This window comes from Channa argus, chromosome 23, assembly GCF_033026475.1.
Source record: "Channa argus isolate prfri chromosome 23, Channa argus male v1.0, whole genome shotgun sequence".
NCBI lineage: Eukaryota > Metazoa > Chordata > Actinopteri > Anabantiformes > Channidae > Channa > Channa argus.
The window spans coordinates 12,802,630-12,819,816 of record NC_090219.1 but is presented as its reverse complement, the minus strand read 5'-3'; the positions used below and the strand labels follow the sequence as shown (position 1 = coordinate 12,819,816).

Below are 17,187 nucleotides of genomic sequence, written 5' to 3'. Positions count from 1 at the left end.
TTGTAAACAATTGTGTTTATTGTCTATGAAAGTTACATTTAAAGACACAACACCCATATTAAGTTTAGCTGATGTTAGCACCTGTTGCTCTAATTCTCAGACTCCAGCTGTTTGAAACTTCTGCCCATCTGCTGTTGTCTTTGCAGCAGTTTGTTTTTAAGGCATTTACTTTAATCAAGTGAAAGCCTTAAGATTATTAAACTCTCATTTGACTGAATCAGATTTATGTCAGAAATGTGAAAACATAATTACACTACTTTTTTAGTACTTTTGGGTGGAATTTAAGGAAAATGAAAAAATTAACAGTGATATATCATGAAAGTAGACATTTAAGTAGAAGCATGCAAAGGTAATTTCTTCATCTCAAACAATGTACTGAAACAAAATCTAACAACAATGGTGGGTATACCACAACAAAAATGTCCCAATAACTTTACCTCAACTGTCAAAAGGTTTCATCTTGAACTCATCATGTCAAAATGTGAACAGCACGATGAAAAGGGTTTAAATACATATTGTCATTGAACCAGAACATGGTTGATTCATGGATCAGACACTTGTTGTGGTTTTTATGATTAATCACCTTGTTAGAGAACAGCAAGTTATGCAGTAAATACTGAAACATTGAACACTTGGACATGTGCATTAAAAGTTTAGAGAAGATCAAATTAAGTTCACCGATAAAGGTTATAGTGCATTCTGAAATTTCAGTAGTGTACATTTTCTAGCACATAATGTCAGTTTACATCAGTCTGTAAGAACAATTCAGTTTGAAACAACATATCTGCCCAGGGCTTGCTCAAGTGGGATTTGTTGGGTTTTCTCTATACACCTTTAAGTGCCTTGAGATGACTTCTGAATTGGTGCAATGTAAATAAAGTTGAATTGAAAATGTACAAATACTGCTAAAATGATAAACCATTTGAAAATCAAATTAGAAGATGAAATTGAACAGAACATCTGACTTTGAGTGTAACTCTTGTTGTGACATTATAAGATCTCGTTATATAATGAAAAAAAATACAATTCCTGTGCAAAAATCTACAATTTCCAAGATGGAGTGTCTCCTCTCTGACTGAGACTTTTGCTCATTTCTTCCTCACTAAATGTCCCCCCCCCAGGCTAAGTTTCATTCATAAACATGCAGAAATGCCAGTAAGGAACTGCCTCTCCTGTCCATTTGCCTCCAAATGTCACTTCAGCTTCTTTCATGTGTGTGATGGACGTCAGCTTCCCCCTCCCCTACCCCTCCTCGTCTCCCTATGATGGGAGACATTTGGGAGACGGAGGAAAGTATCACCTGGAATCTGCTCATAAAGCTACATCAGAGTCGGAACAAAGCTGCCGGAGCTTTTGCAGCGTCTCTCTGCTCTTTCATTTCCTGCACTGCAGGAAATTGTCTCAGCTGATGGCTGATATCAGGCCGTCGCCGCCTGGAGCCTTATCACCTCCGTCTCGTAGGGTTTTATTGAAGAGCAGGACGCTGCTTTGTGTGGATGGAGGCCCGGCTGTCATTCACTCTGCTCCACCTGCTCCCAGAGAGCTCAGTGAAGCGAGACAAACACACCTGTTGACAGCTGCAGCAGCAATGCTCAGCTGTGTGGAGACTAAAACATAAATAAAAACTGGTTTAAAAGGTTAAAATAGAAATTAGTCACTGAGGAGGACACCAGTACAGAACCATCGAGACCTAAAACCAGGTTTCCCTTAGTTTCTCTCACTGCTACATTAGATATCAACAACACAAAGCTTTCCCTCAGCAGGCTGCTCACTGAGCCACTGAGGTAAAGGCTGTTTCTTCCTCTGCACACACTGAAAAGCTTCCTGTTCCACAGTTTTTAGATTTACAGCAGCTTTAGAAACTGGCTGTGTACTGTGTTTTAGTTCTGTGTGATTTCTGCAGAGATACGCTTCATTAAGGCTTATTTAAAAAAATGTATCTGTTACAGTATCCAGATTATTTGGTTTATTTTTTGGTTTATTTTGAAGTAACTGCAGTGCTGTAGGCCCCTCGGATTTATAGGTCAGCAGGTGAAGGACCAGTATGCATCAGTGAGCCATCGTTCTGTTGTCATCTCACTTGGTTTCCTTCCTTGTGTTCTCCTGAGCACTGCAGACCAAGAACATCCCACAGGAGCTGCAGTCTTGTATTAGTTCTGATCCAGTTAGCTTGATTTTGTCACGTCATGTTTCATGTCATAAATGAATTTTATAGCTTGAAGAGTTTTGCTGATGCTGAAGTTTCCCTCAACCTCAAATATTAACCTATCGTTCTGTCATGAGCCCTCACCTTGGACCTTCTTTCTGCCTTTGCCGCATAGTTTATACACACATAACCATGCTTTTTACTGTTTCTTTTGTTTACTTCTGTTCCACATCAAGGGGAGTGTTATTTCTACCTGTTCGTTTGGTCTCAACTTTGGTTTCCCTTGGATTGATCTTCTGAGACAGACTGAAGACCTGTCCAGGGTGGACCCCACCTCTGGCCCAATGACAGCTGGGATAGGGAGTGACCAATTGAAAAGGTTTTTAGCAATTTATGCAAATTCATTAAAAATTAAATGCTAAATTTTTTCCTTTCCAAAAATATTTACTTATTATTCACAATATTCACACTTTGCTGTAGTCATGTTTCAACTCAATATTTTACATCAGGATAGCAAGTTTATTTAAAAAATGTTTATTATTTAAATGATGTGAACTGTAGCTTAGCTAATCTTAGAATAAAAACTAGAAATGGCAGGGGTCAGGAGTCCCCCCCCACGTGAGCAACATTAGCTTTCACCCTAACAAGACGCCATTGTTTCTTTGTGATCTTTTAATACATGAATTTTTAAAAATAACTTATTTCAGGTTCAACCGATTTATTCACTTCTTTAGCACAAAGTTGAAATGTGTCACTTAGCTTCATGTCTAACATCAGAACAATCTTTATTGACAATAAGCACATACATATTACAATGAAGGTTAGAAAACATTTGTATTCACTTTATGAGCTGCAGCGCTGAGAGAAGAGAAGAGGTCCAGAAACAGATCTGCTGAATGAGTCACTCCTCAGTTAAAGGAGGTGCTTATAAACCTCCCCCCTCCCTTCTGTGTGTGTATATGAGTGAAGGGAGCTCAGCATCAGGCAGACAGACCTTCTCACTGACAGTGATCCAGAGCAGCAGAGTGTTGCAGAGCGCACTAGAGCAGCAGGCTGGAGTCCTGGTACTCGTATACTCACTGGTTCCCCATGGCCTCCCCTCACGTGCTGAAGGAGCCGGTGCCTAGGATGCAGCCAGCCATGATGATGTTCTCCAGCAAGTACTGGGCCCGGAGGGGGCTGTCGCTGGACTCTGCCATGTTCGACCAACAGCATCGGCGCCACACAGGGGGGCAGATGGTGAGAACTCATCCCCCTCTATCTTATTGTGTGTGGATTTAGGAAAATACTAACTGTACACAAATATTACAAGTACTTGAATAAGTAATGAGTTCAGTTACTGAAATTTAAAGATCTTTGTTATCGTGTAAATGCTATGAAGTCAAACAGGAGCAGAACAGGCAACATTATTTCTACTTAGTATTTCTAATTAGCATTCTTTAATGGAGGTTTTTATACAAAGAATTATGTAAAATGAGCAAAACTATGAATTATGATGTGAAAAAAATGCAACTTCACTCAATTAAACACGGAACTGTTTATTGTAAACAAGTTGTGTTTTTTGGGCAAGTGAACAATGACTCTAAATAAAAAAGGAATGGAAGCTTTGCATTCAGTTGACACTCAGGGAACCAAATGTTCTTGTTGCTGAATGTTGGAGTCTTAAAAAAACTGCAGAACTGAGGAGACAAACCGCTCAACAGTTCACTAATTTGTCATATTATTACGGAAGTAGAATAGTAGCAAATCTGACACACATTTGTGAGTACAGACTCATTATTTATACACACATATTATTTACAGTTACAGATTTGTGTACAGACACACAAGTCTAAGTACGCACACACAAATCCCTGTACCCATACAAATAATTTTTCTACTATTCTACTTCCATAATAATAATATGAGAAATTAGTGAACTGTTGAGCGGTTTGTCTCCTCAGTTCTGCAGTTTTTTATTAAATCCAACATTTAGGAACAAGAAACTTTGATTCACACTGCAATTTGATTGTCAACTGAATGAAAGATTCCATTCATTTATTATTTAAAGTCATCGTTCACTTGCCCAGAAAACACAACTTGTTTACAATAAACAGTTCTGTGTTCAATTGACTGAGTTGCATTTTTTTTCACATCATAATTCATAGTTTTGCTCATTTTACGTAATTTGAACGTTAGATAAAAACTCAGAACTTACTGAGCTCTGCAGATTTCCTCCTTTATCACCTGTCAGTGTCTCACATGGGGGGTTCACGGGTCTAAAGGGTTTACCTGTGGAGAATTGAACCAGGGAGTCCATCATATAGTAAAACTATGACTCGGGTTCTGAAACTGGACATGACTGGTCCTAGCCGGTCATGCTTATTGTTGACTTTATCTACCTTGTTCTCCTTGGGGTACAGTCCCAGCATCCCTCCTTCTGTCCCATCAAGGAGAAGGCAGATACAGAGAACAGTGAGGACTCGGGGAAAACAGCCGTGGTGTTTTCTCTGAAGAACGAGGTTGGCTGTTTGGTCAAAGCTCTGAGACTCTTCCAGGTAGGAAACACACCTGGATCCTGTCAGGTGGGGTAGCACATAGTCTCTTCCGCTCTCATCCCCCGTCTCCTCTTCCTTTTGCAGGAGAAGAGAGTGAATCTGAACCACATTGAGTCTCGCATGTCAAAGCGAGTACCTAACCAGGTGGAGATCTTTGCCGACTGCAGCTGCAGTAAGAAGGAGTTCAACGAGCTGCTGCAGCACCTCAAAGATCACGTAAACATCATCTCCTTCAACACACCTGCACACGTGTGGTCTGCAGAAGCAGGTAGGGAGCTCATCTCTGATTCACAGAGGTGGAAAGACAGCAGCAGGTCCTCTCTCTGTTCTTCCTCAATCTTCCTAATTTTCCAGGTGGAGTATCAGTAGCAAACTGGTGTTTAGGGCCGTTTCCCTTCCATCTGAGGCCAGATGAGTGATATTTATGAAACAGAACTAGACATACATGTGTCTTTATAAAAATGCAAAAAAAAAAAAAAAAAAAAACGTGTCCACGTTTCTGCGACACAGTTTGAGTCATTAATGTACACAGAGTTTTGTGCATCTGCATTGGTCTGTATGTGGTGGATAATTAAGCTGCTCACTGCAGTTTAGTCGCCTGAACTAAGTAAAGTAGAGGAAATGTACAAATTGTTCTATCTCATTGCTTTCAGGTGGAGACGACGTTCCCTGGTTTCCCATGAAAATCTCCGAGCTGGATCAGTGTTCTCACAGAGTGCTGATGTATGGCTCTGAACTGGATGCCGACCACCCTGTAAGTTCATTCAGGTTTATAATTCCTGTGTGGTGGCAGCTCCTCACAGACAGAGTGATGAAACAAAGAGGGAAAAAAGGCGATGAAAACTTTTCATCAGTTCCTGTCAGAAAATATCAGGAAGTTGTGCAGTTCATCTTTCTGACTCTAAGCCATTTAATTTGTTTTGTATTTACTTATTAACATTTACCTGCTAGCTGCTCATCATTGCTACTGTATTTGAAGCTTTGTCTCCAGCTTTTTACGAACACATTTTAGTTTTGACTTGACTTCAGCTGTCAACTGTCACTCTGCACGTTCTAGTTCTCTTTCTGTTCTACATCAGATGGATGTGATTCTACATCTATGTATTAATGTGACTTTCATCCACAGTAGCGGAGGTTTGTTTCAGGTTTGTCTGTTAACTGATGAAATCTCTGAGATGAACTCTTCCTCACTCCTCTTTTTCTCTCAGGGTTTTAAAGACAACGTTTATCGTCAGCGGAGGAAATACTTTGTGGAAGTGGCCATGAATTACAAATTGTAAGTTTTAGCAGTTCTAATACACAGCAGTTTTATGTTCAACTGTGACCAAGTACACTTAACAAAGTAAAGTCCTGCGGTACTTCACTGGACTTGTCCATGTCATGGCACTGTTTGGCAGCTTTAGTGACTTTATGTTCAGAATGATGGGGTATTATTGCTATTATTTACTGTTAATTGTTGTTACCAGGAGCAGCGTCACAGCAATGGACATGTGAAATCATCAGTACATATGATCCAATGTTAAATTCTCCTTCTTTGTGACTGACTTTTGTGGAGAACCCACATCACGCAGTTTGTTATATGCTAAGCATGATAACACGTACCAAAGATTGGGAACGCCGTGTGTCTGTCTCTACCCTCAGCGGACAGCCCATCCCTCGCGTGGAATACACCCCTGAGGAGATCAGGACATGGGGAGTGGTCTTCAGAGAGTTAACCCAGCTGTATCCGAGCCACGCCTGCAGAGAGTACCTGAAGAACTGGCCGCTGCTCATAAAACACTGCAGCTACAGGGAGGACAACATCCCCCAGCTGGAGGACGTCTCGGTCTTTCTCCGAGGTTAACTGAATACTTGTGACTCTTTGTTGTCACTGTCCATTCAGCTCCATCTGTAGGGCGTAGTAACAGGTCAAACCTGCAGTAAAGTCAGTCAAACTGGGTGTAGGTGACAGTCAATGAGGTCTGCCCTGATTCTGTGTGTTTCAGAGCGATCCGGCTTCACAGTCCGACCCGTAGCAGGGTACCTGTCTCCCCGAGACTTTTTGGCTGGTTTGGCCTACAGAGTATTTAACTGCACTCAGTACGTTCGCCACAGCACCGATCCGCTCTACACACCTGAGCCGTGAGTACACGCCCACACCTGCAGCTCTCATTAGTTACGAACAGAAGTGTCTAAGTGTCTGGTTAAGTGTCTACTGACGATCTGATTCCAGGGACACGTGCCACGAGCTGCTGGGTCACGTTCCTCTGCTGGCTGATCCCAAGTTTGCTCAGTTCTCCCAGGAGATCGGTCTGGCTTCTCTGGGAGCGTCAGACGAGGACGTTCAGAAACTGGCCACGGTGAGGCGTGATTTTCTTTTTGAACTTAAATAGTTAATCTTCAAATATGTTTTACATCAGTACAGCCGGCGCTGCTCACCACCAGCTGTACTCTGTGTGTTTCACCAGTGCTATTTCTTCACTATCGAGTTTGGACTTTGCAAACAGGACGGTCAGCTGAGAGCGTACGGAGCTGGTTTACTGTCATCCATCGGAGAACTCCGGGTAACACACACACACACACACACACACACACACACACACACACACACACACACACACACACACACACACACACACACACACACACACACACACACAGTTTTTTTCCCCATCAATTAAATTAATTGTTTTGTCTATAAAATGTACATTCAGTTATTGTTTCCCAGAGTTGAAAGATTCTCAGTTGACTGTAATAAACAACAAAAAACGCAAATTGTCACACTTTAGAAGAACTCAGCAGCCTGGACTGAGAAGAGATAAATTGTTCGCGACAATAAACTTTACAGTAAATAAAATTAACAGAATAAAAATAAATGAACATCAAATGTGTCAGTGACTGTGCAGCTCTCTGACTGATTCTCCTGATGTTTCCCAGCATGCTCTGTCTGATCAGGCCTGTGTGAAGATGTTCGACCCCAAGACAACTTGTATGCAGGAGTGCCTCATTACCACCTTCCAGGAGGTTTACTTCGTGTCTGAAAGCTTCGAGGAGGCAAAGGAGAAGATGAGGTAACTGACCAAAGACTATCCGTGGACTGTAACACAGCAAACCCCCACCCACAGTGATCCCCGCAGAATTGGGCCCATGTTCAGTAAACTAAGAGTTTCTTATATTAAAGATGAAACATCAGATCAGGGGTCACAGAGGCGAAGTCAGGAACACAGGTCAAAGAAAGCACAAACACTCTAGTTTGTGAACCAGGGGTCTGATGATAAAAGAACATTCGGAGCAGCTGAATGTGCCTTGTGATTATGTTTCCCTTCACAGGCCATTTTTAACATAAGGAGATGAAAACGTCTGCACCCAACTGTAGATGACACTAAAAATATGAATGGATCCATTTAGAGACATGAACAGTAAGCAGGTTGTCAGACAAGAATATTGAACTTTTACATCTACCAACACATCTCAGTTTATTCCTAAACTTTCTTCAGATCTTAGAGATGAATTTGACTGTTTTTAAGAACTGTGTAAACCCGATTCTTCACCCTCACACCAAACAGTGATGACTGGTTAAACAACTACTGGAATGTAACCAGACTTTCTCTGCATGTTGATCCAGCTCATTCTCAAGGAGATGTCAGATTGTCACGTGTCTGTGTGTGTGTGTCACAGGGAGTTTGCGAAGACAATTAAGCGGCCATTCTCTGTGTACTACAACCCTTACACTCAGAGCGTGGACCTGCTCAAAGACACGCGCAGCATTGAGAACGTGGTGCAGGACCTGCGCAGCGACCTCACCACCGTGTGCGACGCCCTGAGCAAGATGAACACCTACATGGGAATCTGATCACCTGCTTCAGCTCCAAGCGCTGACTGGTCCACAACACACCGCCTCTATACAGCATCACACGTGTTTGTGTTGCTTCGCTCCAACTCCTCATCTCTGTGATCAGACAGAAGAAACCATTTCACAGGCTTAGTTCAGTCCTATCACTGACTCCATTTGTATTCATTTTACTCTGGTTCAGTTTTCATCATTATAAATAGTCAGCTGACCTCATTTTTGTTTTGGTCTATAGAGTTGGAAAATCAGATTTTTATTAAGGACACATCAAGTGATCACCAGCAACAAGTCCACATCTGTTGTCAGAATCCAGACCAACAACTGTCAAAACAAATCATCAGTGAAAATCCTCCTGTGAAGTTGTGTGTTTGCTTCAAAAACATCAGAGTATAAAATATCATGATGTATTAAAACTGTTCAGTGTGCAGCACTTTGCTTTGTGTGCATTTGTTTTTCCCCCCACAGCTACAGTTGCAGCAGTAACATGGTCATCAGGTTGAGTTCAGATCAGATCCTGAATGTGGGTAAAACTGGATCACACAGAACAGGGACTAGTGAGAAAGATTATAATTAACATAGTAGACGCTGAAGTGCAATAAAACTACTAGAACTGCTTTAAAATGAATTAAAGACATCTCTGGGTTCCAGATGACACAAATGGTCCAGGATGAGTCCACAAAGAACTGACAGAAGCTGCGCACAGACTGGAGGAACAGGTGTGTTGGATGGTCCGGAGATGTAAAGCAGATGTGCAGGTGATCCAGGAGATGATTGGAGAGAAAAAGGAAAAGGCTGCATTCAGGTTCAGGTTGGTATTAAAACTCCACCTCACTGTTATTTCTCAGAAACTCAGACAGAGTAAGTCAGTCTTCTCTGGAGGAAATTTAGTCTGTCCATCTCAGTCCACATCAAACACCTCGTCCTGCATGAGACGGAGAAAACAACAAGTTATTTGACAATTAAACATAAGAAGACACCTGACCAGCTTAGTCTACCTCACAACAGAAATCCAGTGCAAAGTCAAAGGGATAAAAGGAAAACCTTAAATCTTATTTCCCTGCAGTAACCCAGCAGTCCCACCTGTTCCTCATTAGTCCCTCTGTGTTTCTAAAAATCAATTTTTACTCTTTCCTTGTCATCCTCTGTTGTGCTGAAGCTTTCTAATCTCTTCATCACCAGCATGTGTCTGCCTCGTCCTCACTGATCTTTCCATCCATGCATCCTGCCTGTCCACAGATGTCACTCCTCACCTTTTGTTCTTTCTGTGCTGGTGAATGCAGTCTGAGTCCCACTGGTTTATAGTAGAATATAAACTACTTTGCTAACAATCCCACATTTCCAGAACATTTACAAAGGTGTGTGTTCAGTGGTGCTGGTAGTCTCTCTAAATCAGAGAGTTATGGAGACACATTTAAAGTGGAAATGAGAAATCCCCCATCCACTACAAGGCAGGTGGTTCACATTTAGCTCTGGAGGCCTATATAAAGTCCATATTCTTTGTCAAACTGAGGTAAATACTAACAGAAAGTTTGATGAAACCTTGTCTAAAATAACTATGTCTAATATAATTATTTTTTTTATAAAAAAAAAAGTTTATTTTGTGGTGGCATTTAACTTTTTACAGCAAAACCCTGAACCTCCGGCTCACTGTCACTTAGGCCAATTATTATTTTTTATTGAATTTGATCAATTAAATAGTTAATTGAATAGTTATAGAGCAATACATAAGACGGATGGTGTGTGGGAGTCTCTTTCGCTGATTCTCTTAAACACCTGTCACACAATCAGGTGCAGAAAACTGTTTTACAGCTGTAGCAGAACAGGTTTATTGTTGCTGTGCCTGTTGTAGAACAGATAATGATGTGTTTGTGTACCCACCCGTGTTCAATTACTTTCTAAGCCAACTTTCCTGACTTTTGAACAAGCCACCAGTTTCTCCCCCATATGGTTCAGGGCAGATCCAGATGTCTGGCCTTAATCTGAACCTGTTCAGTTATGGCTGCTTGCTCCTGAATCTTGGGATATAACGTTAATCATTACGTTATTTGTATGTCTGCTAGACTGCCCTCACCATGGACTGGATAAGATGCAGCAACCGAAGGACCCACTCAAAAAAATCTAATCGAGTCTTATTATTTTAGTCTTAAACACTTCACAGTCCAGATAGAAGACTCTTAGGGTCTGGATCCAGACTGGAGTCCTGCTCACCCAGCCTCCGTGCTCCTGGATCCAGGCAGAGTGGTGCTGCTGAATGTACTGGTCCCCGTAGCTCAGCACTCTCCTCCGCTGGACGACGGTTATGACTGACATCCTGCTGGTCACCTCAAAGGCCCAGGATATCTTCTGCTGCTGAATCTGATCCTCGGACTCTGCTGCTGGGCCCGATTGGACCAGGTTCTGCACGCTGAAGGTCAGCTTCTGAAATGTGTCATAGCTGAGGTTGGAGAGCTGCTCCTGGAGGACTGGGTCCTGGTGGATCTAAGCAGAAACAAGGCACTGACTGAACAGTTTTTGATAAAGCGCGAACCTTTGGTTGTTCTGTCCATTTATCAGAACACACACCTTCATGTTGATGTCGTCTCCAAATGTTATCATCAGCTCCACCAGTTTCCGAATGGTTTCTGCAGCAGAGCAAAAACACAGATCAACCCCTCTTATCATGACTGGAGCAGATCAAACACACCCATATGATTGGGTCAAGGCCTTTTAACAGACCGACACCGCGATTAACTGGGTTGGGGTAGACAAAATAATAGAAATGCTTTTAGTGAATCAAGAACCTTCAAACAGAACCAGCTATCAGATCCAGGTCTGTGTAAAAACCGTTGTCTTAGTGAAGCGGATTCTGATAAACCTGGGGTCTTCAACCTTTTTTTTCCCCTGAGAGCTACTTTTAAAAATGAAAATGGCAGAGAGCTACTCATGTTTTTTTTTAATTTTTTTTATAGCTTATTTTAACCTGAACTCACTGATAAGTGTTTTTTCTGAACCTTTACAAAATGTTGGTGTCCACAACGCACATTTTGCTTTAAAACCTAAAAAAATAACATTTAAAATGAATATATCAATCATCTCCTGGATATTGGCTTTGTGCATGCACGATTCATTTCATTTGCTGTCTGGATGCGGTGGAATGGTGAATATCTCCTGTTGTGACTCCAGCTGGGACAGTTGGTACGAGGACTGGGCCGCCTGTGAGTGCTTTGGGATGTGGGAGGGGCCTACAGCAGCTCCCACTACTTGTTGAGAAGAGTGTGAAACATATGTGCTAGCCATGAAAGCATGTACATTGGGACCACTGGCTCATCAAGGTTGACAGCAGCACAAGGATTGATAAGTAATTGTCAAATAGTCCTTTTGTGTAAGACGGGGGTGGGACACTTATGAACTACTCAGATTTGACTAATCAAGTTCATCTAGGATTCATGAACCCGTTGGGGAGCTCCTTGGAATGTGGTCGTGACTTGTTCGAGACCCCCTGTGTCAGACCCTCACCATCCTGGTCTTCCACCACCACTTCAGGTATTGGAGCTGATTTGTTGATCTCCACCAGCCGTTCTGCCACTGCACTGTGACTTCTGGAGGGAGAATCGTCTGTGGACACACATTAGACCCCTGAACTGATTTTTTTTTTCAAGTATTACAAGAGAAAATTCACAAAGAGTTTAGAACCAGGTGTAAAAACAACCAGTAAGTGTAGTGATTCTTGCTCTGGACCTTGTTTCTCCTTTTGTCCAGATGTCTCTGGACTGTCCCTTTGATCATTTTCACCTTACTCCATGTGGTTCACCTGCTCACCTGTTTTCCCTCAGCAGCTCCAGATGACCCAGAGACAAAGACTGTACAGAGGTCAGCCATAGACAGGCAGGGAAGTAATCGGGTACATAATGAGACTGGCAACAGGTAACTAAACAGAACTGGTTTCAGGCAGATCAACTCTCTAACGGTTGGCAGCCACAACACTGACCACCTGCCTAGGTCTCCCTTTGCTGGTATAAACTGTTCTGACTAACCCAGACATGGACTCCACAGGCCTCTGAAGGTGTCTTCTACTTTGTCAGTAGCAGATCTTTTAAAGGAATAGTTGACATTTTCCAACATGGTCTTCTAGAAAACTTGAGGACTGTTTATACATACGGAACAGTGTGCACATATGTTTCCACACAGAATGCGACTACACTGCAGGAAGGAGGGTCACACTGAACAGCCCTCGTTCTGTTACCTGGTTTTTAGTAAATGTGAGTGGTCGGCAGCTCCACTGCCCTCCCACACAATGGTCCGTATGCTCTGTATCTTCTCACACCTTTCAGTCATAACCAGCATTCAATTCTACAGGAGTTCTTCTGGGGAAGTCAGACCAGACGGGCAACACGTCCTCACCTGTGTCCTTGTCTCTGGTTCTCTATCTGTTCTTTACATGTGTAAATCAATGTTCTTTGCCTGTTAGTGGTTTTAATGTTGTGGCTGATCAGTGGAGACTCTGTAAAATGAGGGAAAACTGGGACCAGGTGTGTGAATAAGTGGGCCCGAGTCAGGTGATGGATCTAATGGGAAAAACTGGGCAGGTGGAGCACTTGGGATGGCTGGAGAACTGGCAGAGAAAACCAAGAAAACAAAGATCCAAAACAACAGTCATGTCTCCTCCATGTATCCACCAGCCAGGATTATTCTGTCATTCCCAGACTGTCCCTGTTTCCTCAATTGCCCTCCTCGGATTTCTGTCTTCCCTGTCTGGACTGACTGCCTAGATGCTGCCTCTCCTTTACCTGGGCAGTGAGGCGAACTGCTCAGCCTCTCAGCTGTTTCTACTCTGAAACAAGTCCTCATGGGTTCACTCAACACTTTGTACCCCAGCGCCATCTCTGTCCGGTAGGACGAGTGTCATCACTTTATAGGTGGAGAAGATGGAGGGAGCTGGAGACACATGATGCAGATTTTACTTTATTCTTTTCAGTATATTGTCATGGCAACATATACACTAAACACATACCAGCAGTAAAACATACAGATCTGCAGATTAATTTGGTCACATCTAGTTTACAATGGTACAGGAAGTGCTCTTGTTCCAGAGGCTGGAATCTGAATTATCACTCTTACTATTTTTCTTTTGAAAAAATAAGAATCTGTGATCACGATAGATGCTGATTGAGTGAGTGAACGATTTCTGGTGTCAGTGATCTCAGTGATCCTGCTCATTACTGAACACACTAACTCTCCTGTCACAGGTGAGCCACAAACTTTAAACAGGAAGTGACTGAAGCTGCAGACTGTTCCAGTTTAGCTCCCTCTTTAACTCGAAGCTCTGTGATTGAATGATTCTTGCCCAAATAAATCTTGGGAGTTGTACAGTAACAAGTTTGTGTGTGGTTCTGATGGCTTAAGCAGGATAGTTGATGTTGATCAAGTTCAGAGAGTCAATGACGCTGTGTGCAGAGAACCTTAACAGCCTCTGTAGTGAGTCCATTTGAATAGGATCCACAGACCACTCACCTTTTTGATTAGATAAAACGGGTCCTTCTGTGCAGACTGTGGGAACAGTGCTGCTGAATCTCTCTCCTGACATCAGTTTTTTCCATTGATTCCTGCATGTTGACGTCTGTCGTGACCTCTTGGAGCAGTACTGCTCCAGCAGCAAGAGAATCTCGCTCTGTTCACCGGTCATGGCTGAGGCACCTGCCATTTTCACCTGGAACACAGGGAAAAAAACTAAATTTTACTGTAGTTTTCAAAAGTTCCCACGTGGTAAAAGGTTTGCTCTTACATAGCACTTTTTAGTACCTAATCTGCAGGGCAAAGCACTTTACAGTGTTGCTTCTTATTCACCCATTTAAACACACACACACACACACACAAACACACACACACACAGATGAAAGTTCGAGTCTAGTCTGTGTTTTATTTTATTTTTTTGTAAATTATATTTTAAAAATTTTACAAATCTGTAAACAGATGAAACCAACCAACACAGCCATGTCAATCGACAGCTTGCCAACATAAAATACACCACAACACCCCCAAAAGAAAAACTGTCATAGATTATGTTTATTTCGAAATACAGAATATTAATGAGTGCAAGATTGTCCTTGGTGAGACAGTCCATGGGTTAGCAGCAGAAAATTACGTGCGATGAAGACATAGAAGGTCAAGTGAAAAGTTGAACTACACTGACAAGTATATTTTTAAGGAATTTAAGAGACTGAAAAGTCCAGAAGGCAAATCACAAGGGAAAAAAGCAAGTACATCATTTGCAAGACATTTAAAGGATTCATCATAATTAAATTTTTTAAAAAGGGAAAAAAAAAAACACTACTCTAACAGGTGGGACAAACTCTTTTCTCTAATTTGAGAAAAACCACACTATTGCGAATTTATTGCAGGAATCAGAAACAGAATATCTCATCTCCAAATAGTCACGCAATCATGTCGTTTAGCCACTTCTTTAAACGGGAGAAGCAGACTTCCATTCTCTTATATTTCGAATAGTGTTAGCCAAGATAAGAGCCTGCTGCAACTCGTAAGAACAGCACAGTATAGCAAAAAAGCAGTTTGGTGTAATCTGCCTCTCATTTTGCTAAATAAATCAAATACTTTCTTCCAGAAAGGTTGTAACTTAAGACATGACCAGAACAATTAATACTGAGTTCCCTCTGGATTCACGCTTATCACATGTAGCTGAAATCACTGATAAAATCCTATTTAGTTTTTGACAGATGTATGCAATGTATCAACTTAAACTATGAGGTGAACTCTAGTGTTAATAGAACAGGATCTCCATGATCAAACACTACCTATCCAGCAAAGTGTGCAGTTGTCCCAGCTGACTCCTATTACTGTAAGAACCTCTGGATCTGGGGTCCTCTCTTAGGTTGTCTGGGTCCTGGCTCTGTGGACATTCGGCCCTTTCGGTCTGTTCATATTCGATAAAGTGAAGTTAAATTTTTAGTGTAAATTACCTAATGCTGTATTGACACTGTTTGTACAAAGGCTTTCAGTGTAAATGAGTTTACTGTGTGTGAGCTGTCTAGTGTGTAACAATCTGAAACATCTTCTGATGTTTTCTAACCCCATTCAAATAAGCTGCAGACATGTCCCCACACCCCCCTTTAGGATGAATAAAAGATTCAGAACTGACCTAAATTAAGAAAGATTCAGTTGAATAAATGCATTTTTGAAACCACTAATTCCTAAAATTTCTAAAAAGTATCTGTCTCTGCTAATCAGTAAACTTGCATTTCTCCCATACATTTTTATTAATGAAATATTGGGAATACGATGGGAAATGAGTGAAGCTGATGTTTTAGTGCTTTAGTCTTTTATTGTGAAAACACCGGAAGCTGGAAGTTATTAAGCAACACCGGGAAACATATTTGTTGCTTTTTGCGTTTCAGTTTATTAAACGTGTTTAGTTTTTGTGTCAATGTGAATAAAGAGGGATTGCTCTGTTTAAACACCTGACCCGAAATTTACTGGGTTGTGACTGATTGAAGCATGTTCCGCAGTTTTACTTTCACTTCAGCACCTTAACTGATAAGTAACGGCTCAAGCGAACTGAAAAAATTGGTTCTGATTTTTTTTCAGACGGGTAAAAATGGAAAATCTACGGGTAAAACTCACCCTAAGTGTCAACAATTCTCAGCTGTTTCTTCCTGAACGCATCGACAACCGAGACGCGGAACCGAGAGAACAGAAACCGTTTCTGTCTCTGAACCTTCTGCGGCTTCACCGGGAACGGCGAAACCGCCCACCCTTTTACCCTGGACTTCAAAACAAACGCACCCTTTAGGTTGCAGCAGCTTTTACACGAAAGTACACACGCTCAGTGTTTAAGCAGAAGCACAAAAAATTACTAGAAGTACCACAAGTTCTTCTCGAGAATCTTCGCTGCAGCAGGAGGTTTTATGGAGATGTTGTAACGGAGTTCAGAACCTAATGGCTTCAGGGCTTTGGTTTATCTTTGGAAAAAAAATGGACTTGGTGAACTATAGGGTTTAGTCAGAAGCAGGATTTGTTATGGTCTGTATTTAACTTGGTAGGTGGTAGTAATGCACATGAGTTGTCTGCAGACCGCCACATGATGTAGAAAAAGACAGAAGACGGAGGGCACGTTCTGAGCCCCTGAACCCCGTGTTAAGATGTGTTTCAAAGAATTGTATTTTGTGATTTTATGAATGTTCTGGTTCTGGTAAGGAGGCAGCACCCTACATGTCCCTGCATATAACATGCCATTTTCCCACAGACCCGGTGGGGATGTCCTGTAGTCTTCTAGTTCCCATGGTCTGTTCCAGATCATGTACTGTCTTTTATATTCATGGTGATAATAAACAAATATTTGTATACATTTTTATAAATTGGGTTTACTACAGTACACAGTAGTACATGCGCCAAATATAGTTAGGTCCAAAGTAGCAATTATGCAGTAAGACATAGATTTCTCTGAGGGTTACATGTACATGGGTATTTTAGGTCCCACGTGAAGAAGCATGGAAATTAGTTTCTCCTCTTGTTCCTCTGCCCCAGTGAAATCTGGGTTTTTTTTACCTTCACAGACTTTATCAGCAGGTAAAAAAAAAAAAGGAAATTGTGCAACAAATGAAGCTGGTCACCTTGTTTGGCTCCTGTTGGTTCTTCTCTGTACCAGGACAGTCTTGAGAAAGAGGTTCTCTTGGTGAAACAGA

The 17,187-nt window shown here is 41.8% G+C and overlaps 2 protein-coding genes across 4 annotated transcripts; one reads left to right on the top strand and one right to left on the bottom strand.

Annotated features, from left to right (window-relative positions):
- The first annotated feature begins 2,860 nt into the window (after positions 1-2,860).
- On the top strand, positions 2,861-8,757 carry tph2 (tryptophan hydroxylase 2 (tryptophan 5-monooxygenase)). The gene is made up of 11 exons (XM_067493153.1): positions 2,861-3,385; positions 4,549-4,683; positions 4,768-4,951; positions 5,337-5,437; positions 5,892-5,959; positions 6,325-6,521; positions 6,669-6,804; positions 6,896-7,022; positions 7,131-7,226; positions 7,600-7,733; positions 8,341-8,757. Exons 1-11 carry the CDS (start codon positions 3,236-3,238, stop codon positions 8,513-8,515), a joined length of 1,503 nt encoding a protein of 500 aa, XP_067349254.1. The 5' UTR covers positions 2,861-3,235; the 3' UTR covers positions 8,516-8,757.
- On the bottom strand, positions 8,729-16,278 carry si:ch211-218c6.8 (apoptosis facilitator Bcl-2-like protein 14). 3 transcript variants are annotated; one of them, XM_067493158.1, is made up of 8 exons: positions 16,127-16,271; positions 15,301-15,419; positions 14,003-14,198; positions 13,353-13,426; positions 12,008-12,107; positions 11,075-11,133; positions 10,721-10,990; positions 8,729-9,434 (listed from the first exon to the last, which is right to left on the bottom strand). In XM_067493158.1, exons 3-8 carry the CDS (start codon positions 14,190-14,192, stop codon positions 9,411-9,413), a joined length of 717 nt encoding a protein of 238 aa, XP_067349259.1. In that variant the 5' UTR covers positions 14,193-14,198; positions 15,301-15,419; positions 16,127-16,271; the 3' UTR covers positions 8,729-9,410. The 3 variants fall into 3 exon arrangements, with proteins under 3 accessions (XP_067349259.1, XP_067349258.1, XP_067349260.1); XM_067493157.1 differs by lacking the exon at positions 15,301-15,419 and having other exon boundaries at positions 16,127-16,278; XM_067493159.1 differs by lacking the exons at positions 13,353-13,426; positions 15,301-15,419 and having other exon boundaries at positions 12,008-12,106; positions 16,127-16,278.
- Positions 16,279-17,187: the final 909 nt, after the last annotated feature.

What these genes read in the sequence shown, in the direction of transcription:
- si:ch211-218c6.8 (XM_067493157.1), bottom strand. Translation starts at nt 14,192, where the DNA reads ATGGCAGGTGCCTCAGCCATGACCGGTGAACAGAGCGAGATTCTCTTG. An exon ending in ATGGCGCTGGGGTACAAAGT is followed by an intron (nt 12,108 to 13,352) that starts GTTGAGTGAACC and finishes TGTGTGTCCACA; the next exon opens with GACGATTCTCCCTCCAGAAG. An exon ending in GGTGGTGGAAGACCAGGATG is followed by an intron (nt 11,134 to 12,007) that starts GTGAGGGTCTGA and finishes GCTCTGCTGCAG; the next exon opens with AAACCATTCGGAAACTGGTG.
- tph2 (XM_067493153.1), top strand. Translation starts at nt 3,236, where the DNA reads ATGGCCTCCCCTCACGTGCTGAAGGAGCCGGTGCCTAGGATGCAGCCA. An exon ending in AACTGGATGCCGACCACCCT is followed by an intron (nt 5,438 to 5,891) that starts GTAAGTTCATTC and finishes TTTTTCTCTCAG; the next exon opens with GGTTTTAAAGACAACGTTTA. An exon ending in CCGCTCTACACACCTGAGCC is followed by an intron (nt 6,805 to 6,895) that starts GTGAGTACACGC and finishes ATCTGATTCCAG; the next exon opens with GGACACGTGCCACGAGCTGC.